General features: G+C 38.0%; 1 protein-coding gene across 1 annotated transcript; it reads left to right on the top strand.

Moving 5' to 3' along the window:
• Nucleotides 1–6,046: 6,046 nt before the first annotated feature.
• Nucleotides 6,047–15,930, top strand: LOC107768052 (uncharacterized). Its single transcript, XM_016587163.2, has 13 exons — nucleotides 6,047–6,457; nucleotides 7,080–7,217; nucleotides 7,298–7,379; nucleotides 8,652–8,728; nucleotides 8,893–8,999; nucleotides 9,756–9,888; nucleotides 10,158–10,274; nucleotides 10,381–10,472; nucleotides 10,836–10,902; nucleotides 11,005–11,083; nucleotides 11,178–11,269; nucleotides 14,630–14,773; nucleotides 15,444–15,930. The coding sequence occupies exons 1-13, from the start codon at nucleotides 6,260–6,262 to the stop codon at nucleotides 15,582–15,584; spliced, it is 1,467 nt and encodes a 488-aa protein (XP_016442649.2). The 5' UTR covers nucleotides 6,047–6,259; the 3' UTR covers nucleotides 15,585–15,930.
• The last annotated feature ends 1,266 nt before the right edge of the window (nucleotides 15,931–17,196 follow it).

Genomic DNA, 17,196 nt, shown 5'->3' with positions numbered 1-17,196 from the left:
CGAGTGGCTCGCTGTTCACCGGCGTTTTGGTACCAACACTCCGGTGAGTTAAATCGTTCTATCCTGGGAGGATATATTCCAGCACCTCGGGTACTTGAGGGGAATAATTTTTTTAAGGACACACTGTGTATTCAGAGGGCTCGATTTATTCCTATACTGCTTTTCTAGAATTTATTTCGTTAAACAAGTATTACTAACTTTCTGTTTTGTTTTTTCAGAAAGTTTAATTGTTTATTACAGCAATACAGAATTATAACATTCTTAAAGAAATTAATTTATTATATTCTGTATTTTGTTTGTGGAGATTAAAACCTGTGTGATTTTCTACTCCTTCTGAATTTTACTATTCTGATTTGAAGATATAAAAAACTTCATCAGTGTATTGAAATTCATAAAACGATTTGAAGAACATAAAAACTTCATCATTTTTCTATGAAACAATATATAAAAAATTTCGATTTTATTTATTATACATACTGTTTTTGTTAATAACAGTATTGTTTACTGTTCTGATTTTGCCATTAATTGAACTCTTCTGTTGTTTACAGTGAGAAATGGCAATTGATAACGAAAATTCTTCTGCGACTATTGCGGCAATGACGATAGCCTCGTCAATTCGGACTGTTGTTCCACCGGCAGAGAAACCGGAAAAATTTTCCGGAGCCAACTTCAAAGGATGGCATCAAAGGGTGTTCTTCTGGCTTACCACACTTGGTATGCAGAAATTCACTAGTGAAGAACCTCCAGTGCCTGCTGCGGACATGCCGGACAACGAAAAATTCATGATTGTTGAGGCGTGGAAGCAGGCAGATTTTCTTTGCAAAGGCTATATCTTAAGCGCTTTAGAGGATGACTTGTACAATGTGTACAGTGCGATGAATACTTCGAAAGAATTATGAGATACACTTGAGAAGAAGCACAAGACTGAAGATGCATGCTTGAAGAAGTTCGTGGTTGCCAAATTTCTAGACTATAAAATGATAGACAGTAAAACTATTGGAACCCAAGTTCAAGAGCTTCAATTTATTTTTCATGACCTTATTGCTGAAGGTATGTTCGTGAATGAAGCATTTCAAGTGGCTGCAATGATTGAAAAATTGCCTCCTTCGTGGAGAGATTTCAAGAACTATCTTAAGCACAAAAGCGCAAAGAAATGAAGTTGGAAGATCTTGTGATTCGTCTCAAGATTGAGGAAGATAACAAAACAGCCGAGAAGAAGTCTCGTGAAAATTCAACGATCATGGGAGCTAATATCGTTGAGGAGACTGCTCCAAAAAGTAAGAAGAGAAAGAGGTCTTCTGGACAGACTAAGGAGCAGAACAAAAAGAAATTCAAGGGCAGCTACTACAATTGTGAAAATATTGGTCACAAAGCCCCTGATTGTCGTCTCCCGAAAAAGTATAAGAAGAAGGGACAGGCCAACATAGTGGAGAAGAATGATGACATGGATGATCTGTGTGCAATGCTTTCGGAATGCAACCTAGTTGAAAATCCGAAGGAGTGGTGGATTGACTCTGGAGCCACTCGACATGTTTGTGCTGTCAAGGAAGCATTTGCGACTTACTCTACTGCTGGTCCCGAAGAAGAGCTTTCCATGGAAAATACTGCAACAGCCAAGATTGAAGGTTATGGGAAGATATTCCTGAAGATGACTTCCGACAAGGTGTTAATGCTCAACAACGTTCTTCATGTTCCTACTATTAGGAAGAATTTAGTTTCTACTTCTTTTCTTGTTAAGAATGAATTCAAATGTGTATTTGTTTCTGATAAAGTTGTTGTAAGCAAGAATGAAATGTATGTTGGAAAGGGCTACCTCACAAAGGGCCTCTTCAAACTAAATGTAATGGTTGTTGACAGTATGTATAAAATTGCAGCTTCTTCTTATTTATTGGAGTGAAATGATTTATGGCATATTCGTTTAGGACATGTCAATTACAAAACCTTGCGAAAGTTAATTAATTTAGAAGTGTTGCCTAAATTCGAGTGTAATAAATCAAAATATCAAATATGTGTTGAGTCTAAGTTTGTAAAACATTCTTATAAGTCTATTGAAAAGAATTCAAATCCTTTAGACTTAATTCATACAGACATTTGTGATATGAAGTCGACACCATCTCGAGGTGAAAAAACGTATTTTATTACTTTTATTGACGACTGCACTCGATATTGTTATGTTTATTTGCTTAATAGTAAGGATGAAGCAATTGAAGCATTTAAGCAATACAAGAATGAAGTGGAGAATCAATTGAATAAAAAGATCAAAATGATTAGAAGTGATAGGGGTAGAGAATATGAATTTCTATTTGCAGAAATATGTTCGGAATATGGAATTATCCATCAAACTACTGCACCTTACACACCTCAATCCAATGGAATGGCGGAAAGGAAAAATTAGACATTAAAGAAAATGATGAATTCTTTATTAATAAGTTCCGGATTACCGCAGAGTTTGTGGGGCAAAGCTATCCTTACAGCTAACCGAATACTCAACAGAGTACCCCACAGCAAAACGCAATCTATTTCATATGAAAAATGGAAAGGAAGAAAACCCAACTTGAAATATTTTAAAGTGTGGGGGTGTCTAGCAAAGGTACAAGTTCCTTTACCTAAAAGGGTTAAAATCGGACCAAAAACTGTTGATTGCGTTTTCATTGGATATGCTACAAACAGTAAAGCATGTCGGTTTTTGGTTCATAAATTTGATAATCCCGAAATTCACGTTAATACGGTAAATAGAATCAGATAATGCTGAATTCTTTGAAAGCATCTATCCGTATAAAACTGAATGTGAGTCGTTAAGTGAAAGACCTAAATGACCTTGGGAAGAACCAAAGTAAAATACTCCAAGTATAAAATATCCAAGGCGTAGCAAACCTCAAAGAACATCTACTTCCTTTGGACCAAATTTTATGACATTCTTGCTTGAAAATGAGCCTCAAACTTTTAAAGCAGCTATGTCATCTTCTGATTCAGCGTTTTGGAAAGAGGCAGTTAATAGTGAGATTCAATCAATTTTGGATAACCATACATGAGAATTGGTAGATCTTCCTCCGAAAAATAAGCCTTTAGGTTCGAAATGGATCTTTAAACGGAAAGTGAAAGCTGATGGCACTATTGACAAATATAAGGCAAGACTTGTTGTCAAAGGTTATAGACAAAAGGAAGGCCTTGATTACTTTGACACTTACTCGCCAGTAACGAGGATAACATCTATTAGGGTGTTAGTGGTACTAGCAGCTGTGTATGGTCTTGAAATCTATCAAATGGATGTTAAAACAACTTTCTTAAATGGAGAATTAGACGAAGAGATTTACATGGAACAACCTGAGGGTTTTGTGGTAACTGGTAAAGAAAAGAAAGTGTGCAAACTTGTTAAGTCGCTTTATGGACTTAAACAAGCACCCAAATAATGGCATGCCAAATTTGACCAAACAATGTTGGCAAGTGGGTTTAAAATCAACGAGTGCGACAAATAAGTTTACATTAAAAACACTCCAGGTCATGAAGTCATTGTTTGTTTATATGTTGATGACATGTTGATAATGAGCAAAAACATGGCAGATATAAGTACTACTAAGCGCATGTTGGCTAGCAAATTCGATATGAAAGACTTAGGAGTTGCTAATGTGATCTTAGGAATCAGAATTCACAAGACTCCACAAGGTCTAGCATTATCACAGTCTCACTACATTGAAAAGGTACTTGACAAGTTCAAGTATTTGGATTTCAAAATTGCCAAGACTCCAACTGACGTGAGTTATGCACTTCAAAAGAATGAAGGTGAAAGTGACTCACAACTGGATTATGCAAGAGTATTGGGAAGTTTGATGTATATCATGAATTGTACACGACCAGATATAGCATGTGCTATTAGTAAACTGAGTCGGTTTACAAGTAATCCCAATCACATACATTGGATGGCAATGAAACGAGTTTTGGGGTATCTCAAACATACCCAAAATTATGCTTTGCATTATAACAAATATCCCTCCATGATCGAGGGATATAGTGATGCAAATTGGATCACTGGATCATCTGAAGTTAAATCCACGAGTGGATATATTTTCACAACTGGGGGTGGAGTAGTGTCTTGGAAATCATCCAAAAAAACGTGCATCGCCCGTTCTACAATGGAATCTGAATTCATAGCTTTAGATAAGGCAGGTGAAGAAGCTGAATGGCTCCGAAATTTCTTGGAAGATATTCCATTTTGGCCCAAACCTTTGGCACCTATTTGTATACATTGTGATAGTCAAGCGACAATAGGCAGGGCAGGGAGCGTTATGTATAACGAAAAATCTCGTCATATACGACGGAGACACAATACCGGTAGACAACTACTCTCTAGTGGTGTTATCACAATTGACTACATAAAGTCAAGAGATAACGTGTCGGATCCACTTACAAAAGGTCTATCTAGAGAGGCAGTTGAAAGATCATCAAAGGGAATGGGGTTAAGGTCTAGGACAAGTCATCATGACGGTAACTCTACCTAGCAGACTGGAGATCCCACGAGCTAGGTTCAAAGAGATCAAACAAAGTTATGAATGACGGTTCAACATTGTCAAATAACTCAACCCATTCTCGTGATGAAGACAATGTTCAGAAATCGAGGTAAAGCATTAAGGCTTTTTGATGAGTCAACAAAGCTTAAAGGTTTTTTAATGATTTGCTAAGTCTGGCAGGATATGACCAGATAGTGTGTCTATAGGATTACACGTTTAGAAATCACCTATGTGAGTGTGAAGTGTAAGCCGCTTCAAAGGGAATGAAAGTAAAGGCCCATTCTCTAAGCACTCATGAAACCAGGCGGTGTTCATGGCTGAAACGAACACAACCGTAAGAACCATAGATGGTTAAGGGTTAATTGTGTGACTTATGTTGTCTAGGTATACAACAAAGCTCGACGGTTCAAAGATATCAAATCTACCGATTGACCGAGTATATCCGATATAAGTTCACTATGAAAAGTTCAAAGGGAAACCTACTTATCCAGATGCAATTATTTCTTGCATGTAAAACACACACGTGTCCGTGCATTCCTTTATTTTATAGCCATTCCCCATTCATGTGGGGGATTGTTGGGATTTTAAGCTTGTGTAGCTTAAAGAGGGTGAATGAAAAATGGAGGAAAAATGAAATATTTGAGTTTTCTTTGGCAAAGGGACATTGTCCCATATCGGAAGAAGAAAAGGTTTTTGATGGGTATATATATAATTGCTCTTCTTCTAGCTCTTAAAGAGTTAAGAAGAAGGCAAGCCTCGCGCCGTCGCTCGCTCGCTCGCTCTGCTCGGCTTCGACTTCGGATATTCAGATTCGGATTCGGTCAAAGATCGATTGATTGATTAATCTTTTTGGACAAAATTCCTTTCAATTAAGCCCAATTCCATCAGGTGAGTTAAATCGTTCTATCCTGGGAGGATATATTCCAGCACCTCGGGTACTTGAGGGGAATAATTTTCTTAAGGACACACTGTGTATTCAGTGGGCTCGATTTATTCCTATACTGTTTTTTATTTTCCAGAATCTATTTCGTTAAACAAGTATTACTAACTTTTTATTTTTATTTTTTTCAAAAAATTTAATTGTTTATTACGCAATACAGAATTATAAAAGAATGATGGAGGCATTGTGTAGAAACGGAGAATGATAAAAATGGTCTCTTAAGTTTGGGAGTAGATCTAAAATGATATCTTTAATATTTTCTCGAGTACTTTTGATTCTTTAAATTTATAAAAAGTGATCACCTTTGATCTACGTTTAATATGTAACAAACTTTGCTAGTTAAATTTAATAAGAATGATAAACAAATAATTTGATAGAAAAATACCAGGAAAGTTTCGTCAAATTCTAAAAGTCACAACATAAAAGACTACACAAGACACCATAAATATGTTTACAAATTACTAGAAAAAACTACACTGATAAACTATACTAGACAACAAAAATAAACGACAAAATAATAAAAAATAAATCTTACTTTTTTTCACAATTCATGTTTAACAATCAGATAAGGCATTAGCGCAAATAATATTTTTAACCCACTGAACGTGTGTGTGGGTGGTGGGGGAGGGATTTACAGAATGGTCTCGAGAAAAGCCTTATGGCGCAAATATTCGGAAACGGAACATAGCAAAAGTAAAGTACATTTGTTTAGTTTACTTATTAGAGAAAGTATAAACGTTGGGAGTTGCAGTAGCAGGGAAAATTAATCCACGGTGGATATAGTCAACGCTAAATAAATTCTAACTCTGTCGGGATGTCCTCGCAGCCGCTTACGGTAGTCACAGATTCCGGCGAACGAGCTCCGCTTCTTCTTTCCAATTCTTCGCCTGAATTAATATTGTCGCACTCGCACGCTACAGATGGAGAAATAGTCTCCGAGCCGGCCGGATCAAAACCTACTCCCAAACAACGTTTGCTTTCTCTCGATGTCTTTAGAGGCCTTACCGTCGCTGTATGATTTTTTTTTTGTTGCTTTTCGAACTGACTGTATCTCCGCCTTTGCTAGAACTTAATTGTATTTTGACTAGTTTTGCATGCTTTTGCAGTTTAACTTCTCTATGAACATGAAAGAAACACTTTGATCACAGCTTTTCCTGCAAAGCCCCTATATCAAAATTTGTATTTTTCTTCTGTGATTTCGCCTTCTGAATTGGGCTTAATTGCGCAAACCAGCAACTAACAATCCTAATGGAATGTTGATATGAAATTTTAAGCTACTCTTTTTGTAGCTGAAAATATCTTCTCTGTGCTCTTTTGTCTTCACTGATGCTGTTTATTTCCTAAGTCAACGAGTAATACTAATGCAAAATGCAACCTTTTCTAGTGCTAAAATGCAATTTTGCAGTTATGTTCCAGCAGGGTTAATGGAGCAATGAAACAACGGAATTGAAAATTTCGAATAAGTCTGTTTCTGATTCTAGGATGTATTATAAACTTGTCCTTTCTTTTGGTTTTCTCTGCTAAATTATGTGTGTCTTCTGCGGTTTCATGTGGTCTCTTCTCTTTGTTATTTGACTTACTTTAGTCTCCTTTCTTCTTCACCTTAGTTTTCTTTTATGTGGTTTATTTGACAGTTGATGATTTTGGTTGATGATGCTGGAAAGGCTTTCCCATCCATAAACCACTCCCCGTGGTTTGGAGTGACCCTTGCCGACTTTGTGATGCCCTTTTTCCTCTTTATTGTTGGTGTTTCTGCGAGTCTAGTATTCAAGGTACCACTCGTCATGCTTTTTTTGTTAGGTAATCCAATTTTTTCGATTCCAACAGTGATGAGAATCTATTGTTGATGCAGAAAGTTTCCAGCAAACCACAAGCTACAAAGAAAGTCTTACTGAGGACAGTTAAGCTCTTTATTTTGGGAGTGTTCCTTCAAGGTATGCCATTGGCTGAGCACCTCACAACGAGGGAGAGGGAGGGATTAACACTTAAGTGTTATTTGTGAAATGCATTGTATACGTAGGAAAGAAATGACTATGTTCAACTCATGCTCTGCCTTCATTTCCTCCTTATCAAAAAATAATAAGTAAAACAGCGCACCCAAGAGTGTGACCTAGAGTTCAATGAAGTGGGTAAAATTCTTGGAGTCTAGGGTTCAGATTCCAGGAAAGACAAAAAAAGCTAGGTGATTTATTCCCATTTGCGCAATCCTTGGTGCGCCAGAGCTACTTGGTTCCTGTGCTGGTGGGAGGTAGCAGGTATTCAATGGAATTGTCTAGGTGAGTGCAAGATGGCCCGGACACAACCTTTATTAAAGTAAAATCCTTGTTCATTATAAGCTCTTCCTACTTACCATGTTGAAAAAAAATACAGAAATCATGTTGTCTCAACTATACTTGCAAAAGAGCCGAGCTTGCTCAGAATTTAGGATCAACTTATAAAAAACAACCTATAATTTGGCTCATTACAATTTGTTGTCTATGTTGTTTGCTTAATCAGACCCTCTGTTTACAAATCGAGGCCCAACGCGGGCTAGCTAATCGCAAAGCTTGATTTCTTTAAAAACTCACCAATCTGAAATGAACTCTTTCTGTTAGCACAAAACATAGTACATACGAAACTTCAAGGTCTAAATAATCAAAGCCTCATTTATTTGACATAAAAGTGAGGATAAAAAATAATCAAACGAGTTTTTAGATGTGAGGTTGAAGTCATTGTTGTCTAAAACCAAGCTTCCGTTGTGGTGGTGGGTGCCCCCTGTACAACAATCAACCATGGTGGACTTATTCAAACAAGGATCATCTATTTGGATGGTATTAGGAAATTGTATAGCTATACTTTCAATAGCCATGGGTTCTTTTGTTTCCAGAGTCCACATATTATTGATTATCAAGGCCATATATTACTGATTATCAGAGAGTTGTTTGTAAATGGAACCTTTTGCTGACTTTGTCAAAATTTAAGTTCTGACTTATTGTTTTGACAATACATAAGGAGGAAATTTGCAGTGAGGTAACACCTGGAGGAAAAAGGGCTCAATTGCTTCTCTCCTACATGAACTGAAAATTTGCCATCATGAGCTTTTGTTGTCATTAGCTAATTAGCTATTTTGGAAAATTTAAAAGGCTTCCTTTTGTAAAATTTTCCCTCAACTGCATTTAAACTCACATGTTTTACAAGTCATTGAATCCATGATTACTCATTCTTAGGTGGGTATTTCCATGGGCGCGACAACCTGAGTTATGGAGTTGATATTGCTAGAATTAGATGGATGGGAGTGTTACAGGTACTTTATCTGACAATGGCTTGTGTTCCTTAATTGATTTTTTTCTTTACTCGTATAATTCCAGGCTATCTTCTATGCCCTTAGGTAGATTAAAACCTTTATTGTTATCTGTATTTCAAGTTCCTTTATATCCTAGCATTACTCTATGTGCTTTTCTGCTGTAGAGGATTTCTATTGGTTATCTATTTGCTTCCATTCTGGAAATTTGGCTTGCCAATGATTATCCTGTTGATTCAGCAAAGGCATTCGTCAGGAGATACTTCTTCCAAGCGTAAGTATACCTCTTGAGATTATGGATCATGTGCTGCTTGGTTCGTTCATGGTTTATTTTAATATTTGTTTTGGTGATGCACATGGTTGAATTGTTTGTGTTTCTTAATCAGTGTCTTCCTTGGTCGAGAATATCACACGTGTCTGTTCAAGATTTTTGTAGTGCTCAAAATTTTGTAGTAGCAGCAGAATATTTATCTATACACTTGTGGATGAACTAGTACTCTTGAGAATCTGTAAATGATATTACTACTACCTGTTGCTGCGGGAAAAGATCTATGATACTCCAAGGACTTCATGAAGCGCACAACAATATTATAGTGATTTAAATGGCTATCCATCAGTTATAGGGAAATACTTCTGGTTGGCATTTGTTATCTTCCTATGTTCATTTTAGTTCTTATATAGCAATCCTTTGACCAGATCAGTCAAATGAAAATCTCCTTTCCTTAATTTTGCCTGTTTAGCTTTTCTGTTTCTGTTGCATTTTTTCCTGAGATATACATGGTCCCATACATGATGACCTTTAGCTTTTTGCTTGTCCAGATATATGGGTCCATGCAATAGTAAGATTTTTCATAGTAGCTATAAGGAATAATGGGATCCCAAATTTGATTAATTACACCTTTATGCCAATTAAAAAATTGTGAATTCGTGAAGAAGAATAAACTTGCCACAAAGTTTTCTGTACATGATAATGCCACTTATTTTGAGAAGCTTTTCCTACTTTTCTGCTAATATACTTCTCAATATGCAGGGTGGCTGGAACCTTAATTGGTTTATCTTACCTGATTTTGCTGTATGCCCTCTATGTTCCAGATTGGTTCTTTGAAATATCGAGTCTTAACATGGAATCACCAGTTTCAGGATATGAATTGAGTACTCAAACTGTAAGAATCTTTCTGAAGTGCTCCAAGATTTTACTTTTCTCTGATTTAATCTGCTGGTGGCTATTAAACGCCATTCCTTTTCTGCACCAGACATCTGTTAAGTTTTGTCACTCTACATGCCTTATGTTAAGTTTCCTAGAAATCTGAGTCTTCACTTAGTTATTAATTGGGTATTTGGGAGGTCTGTGCCCTTGGTTTAAGAGAGAGAGAGAGAGAGAGATTCACCCACTCTTGTTCTTACTTTAGGTCCTGATATCTATTTTTAACAGGTTAACTGTGGAGTGAGGGGCAGTCTTGATCCTCCTTGCAATGTTGTTGGTCTGATTGATAGGCTTCTTCTTGGTGAAAAACACCTTTATCAACGTCCTGTCTACAGAAGAACCAAGGTTCTTTATAACCTTAATTGTCATGTGCAAACTCTGATTTGGTGGATTTGAACTTTACATCTCTGTTCTCATCATCTTGCTCGTGCTGATAATTTTCTGTCGGCAGGAATGCAGCGTCAACTCTCCTGATTATGGACCTCTACCATCAAATGCACCTGGATGGTGCCTTGCTCCATTTGACCCTGAAGGAATCTTAAGGTAAATAGCCTCTTTTCCCTGTGTACACTTTTCCAGCAGATTGCATCCAGCTTAATTTTGTTAGCTAGAGCCTAGCCCCTAGGTACACAATCGAAACAACTTTTTTTTTTTGACGTGATTTGCTTTTTTGAGGTACTAATTCATAAAGGCCGATTGATAAATCTCTGCACTTTGTTAGATGTATAAAGTAGCATATTCTTTTGCTGTACCATTTGTTTTACGTATGTTTGGAGGCTCCTTTTTCTTTTTCATGTAAATCAAATTATATATGAGCCTCATTGTCAGCTAGCAAATTCTGTTCCTTTGCTTTACTTTATTTGCTTCCAGCTCATGTCCTTTTCTTTTCTTATTGAAACTATTCAGTTCTTTGATGGCCGCCATTACATGCCTTGTGGGCTTGCATTTCGGCCACATTCTTGTGCATGTTAAAGTAAGAAAGACATGATACTCTTTTGAAACATTTGCTAACTATAGAATTGCTTTTTGTATTTTGTTGCATCCTCTTTCTCATATAAATACATCTTTGCTGTAGGGTCACATGCAGAGGGTAATCTTTTGGTCCGTATTTTCTGTCTTTCTAACAATTGTAGGATATGTGTTGGAGCTTGCAGGTATGCTGTTTAATGGATGATGTTGGGTTGAATTTTGTTTTCAAGACATGTTTGCTTTATAGCTGATGCTTACAGCACATTTTTGATGTTCCAGGTGTTCCCCTTTCTAAACCGCTTTACACATTGAGCTATATGTTCATCACGGCTGGAGTATCCGGTTTGCTCTTAGTAGTTCTTTATTACATTGTGAGTCTGACTAGATTTTCCAGTTATCTTCTCTATTTATGAAATTAATCCTTTTGTGATATTAATTTTCCGAAAAATGATATGTACCAAAAATGAGAAATTCTCTTGCATTGTGATATTAATTAAATAAAGTACCAGCTTGGTACTTTATTTAATAAAATCTTTACCTTATATTAAAAAAAGAGCTCGATGTTATTAACATACTGTTTTCGTATACTCTACTTAATGAAAAAGCGCCTGGTAGGTTAATAAATGGAATTAAACTGAAGTTCACAACATGAGTCTTTATACAAGATCTATACGTGCAAACATCAAGGTCGTCAATACTATTTTCATTGTTGACTTTTTGTTGGTAAGTAACTGATAAAAATACAGTAGACTCGAAAAGTTTAATCATTACTAATGTACAACAATACTAAACCCAGTAAATTCCCACATGTGGGGTCTGGTGAGAGTAGAGTGTACGCAAATCTTATCTTTACCCTGGGAGGGTAGAGAAGTTGTTTCCGAATAGATCTTCGGCTAAAGAAAAGATGAAAAAGAAGCAGTGGCAACAAGCAGTAACAACAACAAGATATTAAGAAAACCGAAACGAAAGATAGCAATAGAATAGTGGGTAGTAATAGCAATCTAAGAATAAAAAGATACCATACTAACACTAATACTACCGGTATGGGAAAGAACGGAAAACCCTCGACTACCTACTAACCTTCTACCCTAATTCTCGACCTCCACACCCTGCTATCAAGGCTCATATCCTCCGTAAGCTTAAGATGCGCCATTTTCTGCCTAATCACCTCCCGCAGTACTTATTTGGCCTACCTCTAACTCTACTCATACCCCCAAGGTCAACCTCTCACATCTCCTAACTGGGGCATCTATGATTCTCCTCGTCACATGCCCAAACCATCTCAGCCTCGCCTCCCGCATCTTATCCTTCGCGGGAGCCACTCCCACCTTGTCTCGAATAACTTCATTCCTAATCTTATCTATCATGGTATGCCCGCACATCCATCCCAACATCCTCATCTCAGCTACTTTCATCTTCTGGACATGAGAGTTTTTGACTAGCCAACATTCTGTCCCATACAACATAGTCAGTCTAACCACCATTTTGTAGAGCTTACCTTTAAGTTTTAGTGGCATATTCTTATCACACAAGACGCCGGATGCGAGCCTCCATTTCATCCCCTGCTCCAATACGATGTGTGACATCCTCATCAATCTCCCTATTATTAATGTAAATGTATATTTGGTCGATGGAGGTGGAGTACGATGGTTCCGTTAAACAAGAACAAGGGTGATATCCAAAATTGTAACAACTATAGAGTATAAAGTTGTTGGGTCACACTATGAATGTTTGGGAGAGGGTGGTGGAGGCCAGGGTGAGGAGGTGCATGTCTATTTCTGAGAACCAGTTCGGATTCATACTGGGGCGTTCGACTACGGAAGCGATTCATCTGGTGAGGAGATTAATGGAGCGGTATAGGGAAAGGAAGAAGGACTTGCATATGATGTTTATTGACCTTGAGAAAGCGTACGATAAAGTTTTGAGGGAGGTTCTGTGGAGGTGTTTGGAGGCTAGCAACGTTCCGGTAGCGTACACTAGGGTGATTAAGGATATGTATGATGGTGCTAAGACTCGGGTGTGGACTATGGGAGATGACTCGGAGCATTTTCCTGTTGTGATGGGGCTGCACCAGGGATCGACTCTTAGCCAGTTTTTATTTTCCTTGGCGTTGGATGTGCTGTCGCGACACATCCAAGGGGATGTGTCTTGGTGCATGCTATTTGCTCGATGATATAGTGTTGATTGACGAGACGCGAGGTGGAGTTAACTCCCGCGAGGCTGGAGGTTTGGAGACAGACCTTGGAGTGTAAAGGTTTCAAGTTGAGTAGAACCAAAACAGAATACTTGGAGTGCAAATTCAGTGACGGGATCCATGGAACAGACGTAGATGTAAAGCTTGATGCTCAAGTTATCCCCAAGAGAACTAGTTTCAAGTATCTCGGGTCTATTATCCAAGGTAACAGGGAGATTGACGAAGATGTCGCACATTGCATCAGAGCGGGATGAATGAAATAGAGGCTCGCTTCTGGTATTTTATGTGATAAGAATGTGCCGCCAAGACTTAAGGGTAAGTTTTATAGAGTAGTGGTTTGACCGACTATGGTGTATGGGCTTGAGTGTTGGCCAGTCAAGAACTTCTATGTGCAGAAGATGAAAGTTGCATAAATGAGGATGTTGAGATGATGTGTGGGTGTACCAGGAAAGATAAGATTAGGAATGAAGCTATCAAGGACAAAGTGGGAGTAGCCTCCGTGAAGGACAAGATGCGGGAGTCGAGGCTGAGATGGTTCAGACATGTCAAGAGAAGAAACATTGAAGCTCCCGTTAGGAGGTGCGAGAGGCTGGCCATGGCGAGTTTGAGAAGAGGTCGAGGTAGGCCTAAAAAGTGTTGGGGAGAGGTGATTAGGCAGGATATGGCGTTGCTTCAGCTCACTGAGGACATGAACCTTGATAGGAGGATGTGGAGGTCGAGAATTAGGGTAGAAGGTTAGTAGGTTGTTGGAAGTTTCTTAGTTGCTCACCGATAGTCTTAGTAACACGCATGTCCCTTCATATTCTTAGATCTTTACTGCGTTATGTGGTTTTGTTTGCCTCAGGTATTGTACTCTCTGTTATTATTTGATACTACTTATCCTCATCTCCCTCTTTTTCTTCTCTTCCTTTCTTGCTTTTCTCCTCCTTCTCCTTCTTCTTCTCCTCATTCTCACCCTTTCCGAGTCGAGGGTCTATTGGAAACAACCTCTCTACCTTCATTAGGTAGGGGTAAGGTCTCCGTACAGACTACCCTCCACATACCCCACATGTTGGGAATATACTGGGTATGTTGTTGTTATTGTATATTTGGTCATGATGCATTACAGTCTAGCGTCTAACTGAAAGCAGATATGTTTATATATTTGCTAAAGCAATGCTTGATCTGCAGTCTGCACTTCCAAATTCAATTAGATGGCTTTCTGGAAGATTCCAAGACAGGGTACCAAATAATGAAATTCCGATTGTGCACAAGACTGTTTTCCTGATAACTTTATGTATCTTTCAAATCATCTAGTGATTGCATTCCTGGCACTGACTTATGGCTTTTGAAGAGAAACATCTTTATTTTGAAGTAGAAACCTTTTACTTCTCATAGAGTATATTTGTATTGCAAGCTGTTTGGCTCTGTTACAACGCTTTCTTGTAAACTATTAAATAGGAAAGGTATTCCCTTAATCTTTTATATCATTAGAGGAAAAGGATAATATTGCTGATCTAGGGCATGGAATTTGATTTGCATTCTCTATATGGTGCAGGTTGATGTCAAATGTTTCAGGAAGCCATTTATACTATTTCAGTGGATGGGAATGAATGCTCTCATCCTCTATGCTTTGGCTGCTTGTGACCTCTTTCCCGCAGCACTACAAGGTTTCTATTGGTATTCACCTGAAAACAACTTGGTAATCATCTTCTTTCCATCAAATGTCTGTTCCTCTAGTAACTTACTCATCTCCTGAGAAGCTATTTCTGGTCATTGTAAGGCTGTGGTCCACGAACCTTCTTTCGGCAAGCAGTGTTTGTGGAAGATCAATGATCAACTAGAGCACACCAAAGATATTTCTGTTTTTGTATCCTGATGGATAAATTAGTAGTATGAATTTGGATGATTCTCAGTAAAATGGTTTTGGACTCTGGTGGAAGGGGGTGGGTTGGGGGGTGGGGGGTTTCATTTGAAATTGGGACCTCTTGACCAGTTAAACTAGGCTGACTACCCATCAAGCACTCTGCACCTGTCCTCTCTCTCTATCTATTACAGCTTTTCTTCCGCCATCATATAGCATAGTGATATTTTATGGCGTCATGCACATAATAGCTTTCATACTAGTATATTCTCCTCAAGTCGCTATATGTTCAATTTTTTCTTGTTAACAATATTCTCTCCATCTTTTGTGTAAGAGACATCATCAAATTAAATAGCATCCTTTTCTAGCAAATCCGCTGCTTCCTTTAGGTTTCGAAGTTTGTTTACTGCATACTGTTAGGTGGTTTTAGAGACGTACAGATAGTATCTATATCAAAATGATGCTTCTCTTTAATTAAATCTAAAGTTACAAATAAAATGGAATATAGGTTGACATCACAGAAAGGTTCCTTCAAGCAGTATTTCATTCAAAGAAGTGGGGTACTCTGGTATTTGTGATGCTTGAGATACTGTTTTGGGGCTTGGTTGCTGGATTCCTTCATGCAAAAAAGGTTTATGTAAAGCTGTGACGTTGCTGACGGAAATGCTTTTTGCACTGAGTGGGTGCCACGCTCTCTTGATCATTGCCCAAATGTTTCAAAAGCATGCATTCAGTGAGTTCTTCGGCAGCAAATCCAGAAGACAACTCAGATTCTCATAGCATTGTACTTTACTGTCCTCATGGCATGTATATAGCTGCGGATAATTTATTACAGTAGAATGGTAGATTATTAACAGTTTCTAGCTTCTCCTCGTCTAGTTATGGCATTACAATGTGCTTCTGGAAGATATGTATTTAGTCCTGTCACAAGATGACATCACGCTGTAAATTAAACTTCTACAATATGTAGCTCTCTTCGTTGTTCTTCTCTTCTATTACTCGACTTAGCTGGTCCTGATATGGAATGAAGTTAAAGCTATAGCATCAAGTTGATGATAATATATTCAAGGAACCTTTTCATAGAAACCCTAGACTCTTCCAATTTTGGGCAGGAATAACTGGCAGTAGGGACAAATTGTGTTGGTGGGGTGTGGGGGGACAAGTTACTTGTAGACGAGATATTGTGGAAAGCACCTATCTTATAAATGTGACACGATGGACAAAGAAGAAATGGAGTAGTAAAAAAGAAGCTGCTAATGAGTCCCGCTATCATCGGTTAAAGATGTTTTGGATGGGAGACAAGGAATTGTTTCGATGTGAAGCATCCTCTTTCACTCTTCAGTAAGGGAAAATGCAATTCCAAAAGTTGTGTTGTCCTAATCAGGAAAAGATTCACACAGGCGCAGCCCCTAAAGGTGCAGAGACCCAACATTAGTTGTTTCTTATGATTAGTGATGTTCAAAATAAACTGAAAGGCATCGGTACAAATGTAATAGTTTCACCAACGTGGAAATGTCAAGAGACGCTGTTTTTACTCTATAGACTATGGTTTTTGTATCACGTAAACATGGCCTTCTTAGCTTTAGTTTTTTCCAGGATCACAAGAGTTGCACCACCTAATGAAATAATTAGCACCTAAATTCCCATTTGATGCGCAAGATATTGAAAAGATCTGGACTATTTGTGCTCTCAGGTCTATGGTGAATGCAATTTCAAGCTTATTCATCAAGGGAAATGATGAGTCTCCTCGCCCAATGTTTGATAAGCACACGATCAGATTCTTTAATCAGAGAGAGAGAGAGAGAGATACTAACACTTCTCTTTTAATTAAAGATAGTACTGTATAGAATTACTGCTAAGCTCTAGTGCAGTAATAATTAAGGGGTAAAACTATAATGAAATTAAAGTGGCAAAATTGAAGGATTGCCAAAGTACACTTTAGCAATCTTTTCATCACACCCCCAACGGTCTGATGTAACCCTTAGCATATTTGTCTTTTGCCTTAAATCCTCAGACAAAAGGAAAAGGGCCAATTATAAATGGGTATCCCTTCTTAATTGTTTCCTTTACAGCACCCTAGCTCTCCTCTTGGAAAAATATGGCCAGTGACAAAGCAGCAATATGTGAAGTTACTGAAACCTACAAGAGCTGCCAAGAGGAATATGATCAAGAGAGCTGCAGGGTGGAGGTGGAGCACCGGTTCATGGGTAAAGTACTGGCACATAGAGCCATATATGGTTCAACTAGCCGCCGAGGAAGGT

The sequence above is a fragment of the Nicotiana tabacum genome, chromosome 22, assembly GCF_000715075.1.
Source record: "Nicotiana tabacum cultivar K326 chromosome 22, ASM71507v2, whole genome shotgun sequence".
NCBI classification, from domain to species: Eukaryota; Viridiplantae; Streptophyta; class Magnoliopsida; order Solanales; family Solanaceae; genus Nicotiana; species Nicotiana tabacum.
Note: the sequence above shows the minus strand (reverse complement) of the source record. Positions and strands in the feature narration are given on the sequence as shown.

Bases quoted from the DNA above. Each gene is read 5' to 3' on its own strand.
- LOC107768052 (XM_016587163.2), top strand. From the start codon at position 6,260: ATGTCCTCGCAGCCGCTTACGGTAGTCACAGATTCCGGCGAACGAGCT. The intron at 6,458-7,079 runs GTATGATTTTTT...TTTATTTGACAG, and splicing joins TTAGAGGCCTTACCGTCGCT to TTGATGATTTTGGTTGATGA. The intron at 11,084-11,177 runs GTATGCTGTTTA...TTGATGTTCCAG, and splicing joins ATATGTGTTGGAGCTTGCAG to GTGTTCCCCTTTCTAAACCG.